Here is a 12198-nt window from a genome sequence, read left to right as displayed (position 1 = left end):
CCATCCATCTATCCATCTTATAAATCCATCTTAAATAAAAATCCATCTTATAAGTAACGTATTCGTCCTGTGACATTGCCTGGCATATATGTCGCAGCCGGCCACTATTCCGACATGGCTCGTCTGACATGAACGTCCGACATCCAGCAAAGTCGAAATGACCCACAATGCATTTGGGCACACATCCTCCTCTGAGAGTGGGCGAGTTATCGCCAGCACTCTGAGCAAATCTCATACAGCACACCCGTGACTCGCGGCTCGCTCGGCTCCTGTCTGAACACCCAATATCCCTCTACCCAAACTTCCACGGAGCCGCACGGCGGAAACACAGGTTTGTACCACACTTTAGTTAAACGACCATTGCCAGGATTCTCGGATAGACGTTTAATTTCACAACACACATGACAAAAATCCGATTTAAATTCAGAGATCGCCGATCGACCTGGCACAACCATCTCAACGCGATGACGCCACGCCGCCCCCCCGTCTTGGCGCGCACCCTCGTGCCTCCACACGAATCCCAACACTCCCTGCACGCCGCTCTATTCGCGTTCGCGGCGGGGTTTACCTCGCGTTGGGACATGCAGTCGGCTGTCATAACAAAGTGCGAAAAGCTGTCATAACAAATCTGCGACCTGACATGTGAGCTGTCAGAACATTGAGCTGTCAGAACTCATCCCTAGCTAACAGGATCTCCGACGCTTGACCTCTCTGACCCAAAATGCACTATATGACACCAATTCCAAAGGTGAGCTGCCTCAGCGATACATCCCACACATACAATACACAATATCTGCCATTGAATGAACTCTTCAATTCAAGTAAAACACACATATTGATTCGAATTCTGCAACCATCTCCAAGAAACCGCTTCATATCAACAGTAGATCGACAAGGGCACTCCGGGTGCTTTCCTGACCCGATTTATATCAATTCGCTTCCCAAACAACTCCCAAACAGATGAAAATCCGGACTCAGTTCAGGACCTCGCCTGTTCTCTCGGATAGACGTTAAAATGGACATTCCCGGCCTGAATTTCCCCCAAGTCGAGCAGATCGCTTACAAAGTTTCACACCGAAACCCTCTGCTTTGCACATGACACACAGACAAACACATTGGCCAGACACACACGTCAATTAACATCCCAATATACATTCATTCCTCATTCATATACGAGTGAGTCTCCCATTCTTCGCGCGAAACTCAGATCGACTCAAATCATGCCTTTCTCCAGCCACTCCCAAACAATCTTTGCTCATTCATGTTACGTCTCTCATTCAAGGAAAAGGATTTTTGGGACGGGTTGGACGGGGGTTGGTTGAGGTGAAAGAAAAAAAAAAAAGGGAAGGCAGGGCGGGGTGTTGGGGTGTTGCCTAGAGCCCTGGGACTGAGCTCAGGTCTTGGGGGGGTGGGGGGTCTTGGTCTGGTATCTGGTCCAGCGGCATCACTCGCTGATTTACTTGTTTAACTACCTCCTTAATTGTTTTGTCCTGAACTTTGCTTCCTGAACTTGCTTCCTTTGGCTCTGAAGCTTCAAATTCCTACAATGCAGCTCCTGCTTCAATTTTCAATATTTCAAAACCTAACCTGTCCTTCTCACCCTGTGGCCACCTGGCCCATTTCCTGTGAGCTTATTTATTTTCTCTTGTCCACCAGATCCTGGCCTGCTTTATCTGGACCTCTTGTCTAGAACTTAGTCTAGAGCTTCCTGGCTTGACCTCGTAGTTGTCACTACCTTCTTGTCAAACCTACCTGGTACCTACGCATTTCACCCTTCCTGGCCATGTCCCTTTGGCCGTCTAAGTTTAGCCACAGCCCTTCGTTCCCTGGCATGCAATGGCATACCCCATCTTGTCTCTGGGCTGTTCCTTCCTGGAAAGTTCTCGGCCTACTCAACCTTTACGGCTGTCCGACCTCACTTTCCCCCTCGTCCTTGTTAATTATTACGTTACCCTTAAATAATATCCAGCGCAAATATTGTAACGTTACTCTTAAATAATATCCAGCGCTAAATCTATCCTTAGCTTTACTCTTAATGTTTATCCAGCGCAAATATTGTAACGTTACTCTTAAATGATATCCAGGTGATTTCAACAAAGACACGTCATTCTGTGGCCTGAAATGAGCCTCTACTTACAATTTCTGTTCGGAGAGCAGGCAGAGCAGAAGGCAGAAAGGAACGGGCTGAACCCGCTCCAGGAAGGAAGGTACGACGTGCCGGCGTCCCGGCGTTCGGACAGCCTTCCTTCTGTCGCTCGGGGTCCGCTCTCTCTGTCCTCTGTCTGCTGCAATCCGAGTCACGGCACCAAATGTCAGAAACCACCTTTTCTGATCGAAGTAGAGTTCCACCAACAGGCTTGAGAATGACGAGACCTTTATTAAAATAACACTTTATACGGATCCGGAGGAGACAGACATCTACAGCAAGCTACAGCAAGAACATGCCAAGTCAAGCCTTCCTGAAAACACATTGATTCTCATTCATTTATATATGAATACGATTATCAGAAAATCTCCGAGAGAACAAAGCGACTGGCGAGAGTCCCTCCCCGTCATTCCTAGCCCCCACCGTTATCCGCTCTGTCATTCGGGGGAGTGCAGCACGCACCTTATCATTCGGACCAGATGTGATTTCAAAACTCCGACGAGGCAGAAAATATAACTCATTAAAGGGAGGGTGCATTCTTGGCTTCGACAAACCCATAAAGTATATGGGTTTGTTCAAAATGAGTAATTCAGAGCATGTTTATACAGAGTCAAGCGTCGCTGTGATTAATACAAAATATATATGGTTCACGATAGGTTTTATGTCTGCAACCTAAACATTCTGCTAGTGTTACGCAAAATCACGCGCATGTGAGCGTTCTCCTGCCCGCGGCTCGAGGCGCCGTCTGAGAATCATGATAGGGATTTTACGACCGGCCTTATCTAGCCTCGAAAGTGCACACGTATACAATTTGTCCAACACGACTGAAGCGAGCCTTTCCTCATTTTAAATGAAAGCGAAGCAAAAACCTCATTGTAACTCAGGCGTCACTGTCATTAAACAAAACAGTTAATGTTTTTGGCAATTTATCAAAGGATTTATGTCTACGATTCAAGCAGCCTACCTAAGGTTCGAATACATTTTATTAACTCATGAAATAACATTATAGAACAGCATTTTATAACATAGCTTACGTGGTAATACGTCAGTCAACCGGCATTTATAATTGAGCATTAAGCAGTAACAAATCTGAGACCTGACATGTATATATATGTATATATATGTATATATATATATATATATATATATATATGTATATATATGTATATATATGTATATATATATATATATATATATATATGTATATATATATATGTATATATATGTATATATATATATATATATATATATGTATATATATATATATATATATATATGTATATATATATATATATATGTATATATATATATATATATGTATGTATATATATATGTATATATATATATATATATATATGTATATGTATGTATATATATATGTATATATATATATATATATATATGTATATATATATATATATATATGTATATATATATATATATATATATATATATATATATATATATATATATATATATATATATATACAGTGGAACCTTGACTTACGAGTTTAATTCGTTCTGTGACCGAGCTCGTAACTCAAATTGCTCGTTTCTCAAATCAAATTTCCCCATTGAAATGCTATTAATCCGTTCCAGCCCGCCAAAAACCACACCAATTTTTTTTTAAATATACAGTATATATAAAAATATCTCGCGCTTTATATTTCACCTGTATGCAGCATACAAGTTGGCAGGATGGCCTGGACTGGAGGTACGCACACTTGACTCTAAAGTCTAAACTGTCCAGCCTGGGTTTGAATCCCGACCCAGCTATAACCTGTCATGGGTGAATCACAGGCAGGGTGATTCATCAATGTGTGTTCCGCTAAACTGGGCGCCCCGTTTGCGTCCCATTAGTTGTTGGATGTTAAGGATCTCACCGTGTTTTCCACAAAGAGAAGGCGAGCTATCGCCGGCACTCTGAACAAGTTGTGGCCTGGCATGCTCTTCTCCTCTGCCGTTATATACGTCCTCCTCGGCATCTTTTTCCAGAAGAGCCCTGTCTCGTCACAGTTGAAGATTTGCTGGGGGATGTATCGTTCGGCTTCTATCAGTTCGGCAAAAGTTATAATAAAATCTTCAGCTGCCTTCACATCCGCCTCACCAAGTCGACAACACGCACACCTCGCTCATGTTTTTCGACGATTGCGTGTTTTATATCCAAGCACATCATCCTCTTCTTCTTCTCACTACTGCCCTTGGCACTCAATTTCTTAGGACCCGTGGTTAAAACTAAGAAATTTTCCAAAATAACCAAAATGCGAAAACAAAACAGCAGCGATATACGGCAGAGATACTGTACTTGCACGGAAAGATAACCACGTGACCGGAACCCACCTGGTGGTGCCTGGCGTAAACTCAAAATAACCAACATGCGAAAACAAAAATGCAGCGATATACGGCAGAGATACTGTACTTGCACGGCAAGATAACCACGTGACCGGAACCCACCTGATTGCGCCTGGCGTAAACTCAAAATAACCAACATGCGAAAACAAAAATGCAGCGATATACGGCAGAGATACTGTACTTGCACGGCAAGATAACCACGTGACCGGAACCCACCTGGTGGCGCCTGGCGTAAACTCAAAATAACCAACATGCGAAAACAAAAATGCAGCGATATACGGCAGAGATACTGTACTTGCACGGCAAGATAACCACGTGACCGGAACCCACCTGGTGGCGCCTGGCGTAAACTCAAAATAACCAACATGCGAAAACAAAAATGCAGCGATATACGGCAGAGATACTGTACTTGCACGGCAAGATAACCACGTGACCGGAACCCACCTGGTGGCGGCTGGCGTAAACTCAAAATAACCAACATGCGAAAACAAAAATGCAGCGATATACGGCAGAGATACTTGCACGGCAAGATAACCACGTGACCGGAACCCACCTGGTGGCGGGTGGCGAAAGCTCGTAACTCAGATCTCGGCTCGCATCTCAAAGCAATAAACCGCCCGAGCGACGGCTCGTATCTCGAAAAACTCGTAAGTTGGGGCACTCGTAAGTCAAGGTTCCACTGTATATATATATATATATATATATATATATATATATATATACATATACATACATACACACAGTATATACATAAGTGTGTGCGAATGCGATGATTTACTGCTTAATGGATGAAGATTCCTTTTTTGACCTACGTGGCATTCTGCTAGTTACTTTTATCAACTCGATAAACCATTACTATTTTCCATGCTTTGCATATTGGTACTTTGTCAGTCGTTTATTTAATGATTAGCACAAATATAAAGTCTGCATGTAATCACAAATATTTGCATTTTGGTGTCGTATTGAAAACATCCTGTACCATGTTTGCTTGTAAACCTTTCTCTCTATTCCGTAAACTCACCAGATGCCTTGTCCTGGACGAGGCCGATCGTCTGCTGGAACCGGGACACTTTGCCGAGCTAACGCAACTGCTTGAAGTCCTCGATGGGTCAAAGACTGGAGTACTTGGCCGCAGTCGACAATCGAGGCAGACCTTTGTGTTCTCTGCCACTCTTACGCTGGGGCATGCCCCTCCATCTCGCCATTTCGCAAAGAAGCCAAAAAATGCCACCACTGGCAAGGGTGTACGTTGTGATGGGAACAGCAAGCTTGGAGAGCTTATAAAAAGGCTCGGGATCCGTCGCTCGCCCAAGATTGTCGACTTGACCAGGAAGGGTGCTACAGCTGAAGCTCTGACTGAGACGCGTCTGCACTGTAATACCGATGAGAAGGATATCTACCTCTACTACTTCCTGATTCGACATCCTGGACGCACCATGGTGTTTGCTAACAGCGTTTCCTGTGTCAAGCGCCTCGTCAGCCTGCTCTCGGTGCTTGACTGCGATGTGGTCGCCCTGCACGCCAATATGCATCAAAAGCAGCGCCTTAAAAACCTGGAGCGCTTTGCATCTCGAGACAGGTCTGTGCTCCCCTACCCTTTCAGGATTTTATGCTCTTTCGGTTTTTACCTTGCGCGCACAAAGTGAAAAGCAGGGTTAAGCGATTGGTTCACTCTGTCTGACTGTTTGTCTGTCTATAAACGTTAGTTTGTGATCAAGGAACAACTTCATTTAGATTGAATGTTATATTTTGAATAAAAACCACCTTTAGAGGCCATTTTTCCCCGCAAAGCGGGGGTTGGCCTTTTTCGGGAACCGTGGTTGTTGTTGTTTTTTGGTCCCCTTTTTGAAGCAATGTTTTACGGCCGGATGCCCTTCCTGACGCCAACCCTTTTTGCAGCCTTTAACGACAAACAAGGAATTACCAGTGAACTGGTACTCAATTTTGAATATTATATTATAATTATTTCGCTGTTTTATGAATGCTATATTAAAATTATTTAATTCTGTCTGCCACTCTGGCAGACAAACAAAATTCAAAATAATTCCAAACATGAAAAATCATTTTTAAGGCCGTCATAAAGAACACAACCTGGCACAAATAACGAATGTAACATTTTACATAAGGTGTCTAACTAAACGATTCTGCATCAACGGCGGTAAACTTCCCGAATTTTTTTTTCTACAACATTTAAAATCTTTATTTTATTTCAATCGAATTGTGTAACTGAAGACTGGAGAACACAAATCGCCTTTTTGGCACTTTTAAAAACCTTTCGTTTACTAGTTCTTGGACAAAATATTACGGCATTTTATATCATTTCAACCAAACCAATCATCCATCCATTCATCCATGGAACCTTCATCCTTCATCCGCCCTTCTTCCATTCCTCAATCCTTCCTTTATCCATCTATTCATCCATGCTTCATTCATCAATCTTTCATTCGTCCATTCATCAATTCTTTATTTATTCATCCTTCCTTCTTCCTCCATTCATCCATCAATTAATCAATCCTTCCTTCATCCTCCATTCATCCATCCATTCATCAATCTTTCCTTATTCCTCCATTCATCCTTCCTTCATCCATTCATCAATCATAACTCCATTCCTCCTATCCTTCTTTTATCCATCCATTCATCAATCATCCGCCATCAATCCTTCCTTCATTCATCCATCCTCCATTCATTAATCCTTCCCTCACCCATCCATTCATCCAGTCATCATTATCACCCTATAATACAATGTGTCTGTTTGTGGATTTTTTTTGGTTTGACTTTAATGCACCCCTCAATCGTCGGATGGAATGAGTTAAAAACTGGTGGTTGTACTCAATGTGTGCACAGGAAGGTGTTCCATGGGGAAAAAAATTCATTGTCCAAGGTTCACGGTAGGGTCAATACCACAATTCTCTGTGTAAATATGTGCCGTAGCACCATTTCCCACCATATCTCTTCTATGAGGATGGGTTTTTCGCTAGTACAGTCTAGTCTAATTTAGTCAGGCCAAAATATGAGAGGGACACCAGTTACACACTTCTCCCATCTGTGGAGTCACAGGTTGCAAAATATCAGTTGATGCAATTTTTGGGTTTTCTTGGATAGATGTCCAGGTATCCTGTACTTTAACCCCATTCCCCCACAAAAAAAACACCACAACTTTACAAAAAAAGCAATATTGTATCGTTTATGGTATTTGTTTACCATGGAAGTGTTATTATTTTTCATGTTGCAGTACATGTGATTAAGCGGGACCCTCTTCATTTGTTGTGCAGGTGTGTTCTACTAACCACAGATGTGGCTGCAAGAGGGTTGGACATAGTTGACGTCCAGCACGTGATTCACTACCAGGTGATGGTACATGTCCGATTGACCCGTCGTGTTTGTCTCATCGTGAAGTCAGTTTTTCCCTTTTCTTCTGTGACACATCTTGTTTCCTCATCTGATGCTTCGGTTGGAATGTAAAGCAATTCCTTGCTTTGAAATGCAAATTTAAAAAAGAAGAATCATTTTATCCACACTTTTACAGACTGTGCAGGATTATCGTGCATCAACTTGCAGATGGCGGTTCTCACTGTGTTGCTTTGCTCACGTCCCAGGTTCCTCGGACGTCGGAGACCTACGTACATCGCAGCGGGCGTACAGCACGAGCCACCCATGAAGGCCTCAGCCTCTTACTCATTGGACCCACTGATGCCAACTTCTTCCGACGAATCTGCCAGAATCTCAGCAAGAAAGCAGAAATCCCACTGTTCCCGGTCGAGCAGCAGGTCCTTGCGGCCATCAAGGTGTTGTGCGAGTCTTAGGAAAAGCCGTTTTTACTGCGTGGTGTTGATCCCGTGTGCAGTGAATCCACGTTTTTCCCTAATATCCGATTGTGACCGGCTTTGCAGGAGCGTGTGACTGTGGCAAGACAAATCGAACATGCTGAACATCGGCACAGCAAGGCAGCACAGCAGGATGCCTGGTTCAAGCAGCACGCAGAAGCTCTGGAGATTGATCTCGACGAGGACCTGCTTGTTTGTACGTATCTGTGTTGTTATGTTTCGTTGGACATTATTCTTGCTTACCGTACGTGTTTTGGCCATTTGGAAAGAAATTGTTGCACCTCGGGAATAAAAGAGGACACGTGCTGAGGCTTTGGGTCTATTGAGAGCTTAAGGAAGCTCGCTGGGAAATGTGTGAAACGTCACCGGATCTACTCTTGCTTGTGTTACGGATTCGTCACTTCCGTTGTGGTGGTTTTCATCCACTGTAAACATTTTCGATTCCATGTACTATTATTGTTGTCAAAAGGGTTATTGTTTATGAACTGTTTTCAAAAGGTGAAAAAGTTAGTTTTAAATGAAACCGGAACTGGACGACGAAGAAGAGGAAGAAAAAAAGAGGGCGGAGCGAGTGAAGTCGGACAAGAAGGAGCCGAGCTACTTTAGTAAGGGCATTTTATGAGATATTTCACAAATCTGTAAACTAAATTGTTACCAAAAAATTTCTTCACCAATATGTTTGTAAAGGTGTGTAATAACATGTGTTAAAATGTTGAAGTTCAACTCCCGTGGGAAACCCAGAAAAAAAGCTGTTGAATTCGGGTACCGAAAAATTATTTTCGAGAATTTTAATTTTTTTAAATCGGCCCTTAAGTAACTTATGAGGGGTCAAATAAGGGTTTTTCATGATTCTGAGTTGATTGTTAACATTTATATTTTCACTTTTACATTTACACACAAAGTAGCTTTTATTTCACATGCATATATAATACTCAAGAGTTATTTCTCATTCACAATGTCAGAAGTTTCAACAGTCATTGTCTATGTCTTCTTCAGACTCAACAACATCATGACTGCAGTTTCTGCATGTAATGCCATTACAGACTCCACAGGCCGAGATGCACGTGACCCCTTTCTTCTTGCAGCTGCATCGCCGGTTGCTGCAATCTCCATGACAATTACAGCTCGTGAACTGCAATAGCTCCTCAGGAGCCGTGGGGTCCAGTGTTGGAACTGGCTCATACCCATGCACACCTATTGTCCATCCATAGTCACTGGGGTTCAGAGACATGCTCTGTAGAAGGATCCAGTCCCGGTGCCATGTCCATCCATAGTCACTGGGGTTCAGAGACATGCTCTGTAGAAGGATCCAGTCCCGGGTCTGCAGGTAGGCACGGAGTGAATGTTGTGCAGCTGCACCCTCTGTTGGAGGTAGAGTCTCTGGTTTGATCACTCCTGCCGCTGCCTTCCTTGAGAACATGTTGTACCGAATTTCACCCAATGTAGTATCTCGTCCATGGTAAATGTTGTCCAGAAACTTTGCTCTTGGGGTCCAGTTGGACATATCCGGTTGAATCTGGAGATTACAGCAGGAATTCTTGGTATGCCGGATGTGGTCGTGATCTTTTGGTGATCTGCTGTAGCCATCAAAGACCACAATGATCTTCTGGGAGCAGTGGCCCAGATACTGCACGTAGCTCAGGTAACTGTTGGCGATCTCCTGCCAGGTCTGACGTTGTTCCCACTTCACCATGTAGACAAGCCATCCGCCATCAATTACGAGGGTGCAGCAGGGTTGGTTAGTCAAGTCAAGTGGATCAGTTAACGCCTTCAGGCTTGTATTTGAAAAGTCTGCCTTGTTTGCCTTGTTCATCTTCTGATCTTTGTTGCTGAACAGGGACAATGGGAAGGGAGTCAGCTCGTACTGTAAGCTTGTCTCAACTGTCATATCCCGCTGGGCGAAAATGATCAGTCGGTTGAACAACTTTAGTGAGTCAAGGTGAATCTTTTTCTCGTTGACCAAGGGAAATTTTCTTAGTGATGACAGGGCTTTTATCTTTGACTTGACATCCATGGTCGACGTCACTGACTGTCCATCCAGCTTGATCTGCATCTCCATCCCAACTTCAGCTGCTCTCTCAGCATTGACTGCGTCATCTCCGGTGCTTGTGAATCCTGTTGAGAAAGACACGAGCAACTCCTTGTCTCTATCGTTGTCGAATGGCTTGATCTCCTCAAACCATTTTAGGACAAGTTCAACTGCCTCTGCATCTCGCTTCATCTGTGTCTTGGCAAGGTCTCTGTGGACTGGAACATGTTTACTGACGTCCTCCTCCATCCGCCGGTTGACATCAGACAGGTGACTGAGGGTGAGCACCCAGCATTTGTGGCCAGAAAAACTGTTTCTCATTCTTCCTCTGCTCAGTCCACCTTGTGACTTGGCTGCCTTCATTAATGTCTGCTCAATGCAAATGTCACACCATGTGCCGGACCACTCATGACTTGAGTAACGGACAACGTGGTTCCCGTGGGCAGTGAGACGTTCTAAGGTGTCTTTGTAAGCAGGCAAAGTTTCTCGTTCCTTCATGAGTTGACAGTACAGCCGTGCGCCCTTGGCATACTGATGATGGCCTGCAGCGGCAAAGATGTGAAGCATCTTGGTAACAATGCAGGACAGATGCCCATTGTGGTCTGCAAGTCGCTCGGTTCTGATAAAGACCTTGATCACATCTACCATGTGGTGGTACTCCACCCAGAGTGCAGGTGTTCTTCCTCCTTTTGCGAGTCGTTTGAAGGTTTCTTCAAACCTTTGCTCAAACACTGGCACTACTGGGTCTGAGTGTCTGGCTCCCATCTTCCACAAAGACACTTAAATTTATTTTAGTACTTATTTAGTATTTTAGTACAAAGACACACTTATTTTTCCACAAAGGAGTGTCTGTGGTGAAATATAAATGTTAACAATCAACTCAGAATCATGAAAAACCCTTATTTGACCCCTCATAAGTTACTTAAGGGCCGATTAAAAAAAATAAAAATTCTCGAAAATAATTTTTCGGTACCCGAATTCAACAGCTTTTTTTCTGGGTTTCCCACGGGAGTTGACCTTCAACATTTTAACACATGTTATTACACACCTTTACAAACATATTGGTGAAGAAAATTTTTGGTAACAATTTAGTTAACAGATTTTCATATGTTTCCCTTACTACTTGCAGTCTGGAGCGAACGATGGCGAGCAAGAGTCACGAGTGAACTTTGGGCTTCCCGGGAAAGGGATTCCTGCGACAGAGTTGTTATTGCTGTGACGGATCAACCTGCGTGTCAGGTTTTGCGGTGGATTCTGAAGAGAATCATCGTCATTGTCGTGCCGTTGCACCACGAGACCGGGCCGTCGGCCATTTTGACTCGTGCGCTTTGCAGCGCTCAAGGTTTTTCGCCTCGTTTTAGTCAGTCACCGCATTCAGACGTGGATCTGGCATGTGTGTGTGACGTGGCTTTTGAAGGTTAATTTGTAGTATACGTGTCAGGTTTTGCGGTGGATTCTGAAGAGAATCATCGTCATCATCGTCGTGCCGTTGCACCATGAGACCGGGCCGTCGGCCATTTTGACTCGTGCGCTTTGCAGCGCTCAAGGTTTTTCGCCTCGTTTTAGTCACTGTCACCGCATTCAGACGTGGATCTGGCGTGTGTGTGTGACGTGGCTTTTGAAGGTTAATTTGTGGTTCGCCGATTGTGAGCCGTGAAACGTCAATACCCAAGGGTGTGATTTCCCATTCGCCTTGAGGGCGCCTTTGGATTTCCCAGTCGCCTGGAGGGCGCCTTTGCACAGCTTTGGCAGCCGGACTGTACCTGCCAACCCAATGGGATTCTGGTCTCGATTGGACATTGATCTGTCGATCGCTGGAGCGGATCGACTCTGGCTTGAAGCCGGGG

At 44.0% G+C, this 12198-nt stretch overlaps 1 protein-coding gene across 4 annotated transcripts in view; it reads left to right on the top strand.

Annotated features, from left to right (window-relative positions):
* DDX24 (DEAD-box helicase 24) overlaps positions 1-12198 on the top strand; it is a 98420-nt gene that overhangs the window by 70906 nt on the left and 15316 nt on the right. For all 4 annotated transcript variants that reach the window (XM_068133060.2, XM_068133061.2, XM_068133063.2 and 1 more), the window contains 4 exons: positions 5523-6077; positions 7771-7846; positions 8095-8283; positions 8389-8518. In XM_068133060.2, coding sequence (XP_067989161.2) covers positions 5523-6077; positions 7771-7846; positions 8095-8283; positions 8389-8518 — 950 coding nt within the window. The remainder of the gene's footprint in view (positions 1-5522; positions 6078-7770; positions 7847-8094; positions 8284-8388; positions 8519-12198) is intronic.

The sequence above is a fragment of the Myxine glutinosa genome, chromosome 12 (assembly GCF_964187855.1).
Source record: "Myxine glutinosa chromosome 12, kmMyxGlut1.1, whole genome shotgun sequence".
Classification (NCBI taxonomy): Eukaryota; Metazoa; Chordata; class Myxini; order Myxiniformes; family Myxinidae; genus Myxine; species Myxine glutinosa.
The sequence above is the reverse complement of the archived record's forward strand: the minus strand, read 5'-3'. Positions and strand labels throughout refer to the sequence as shown.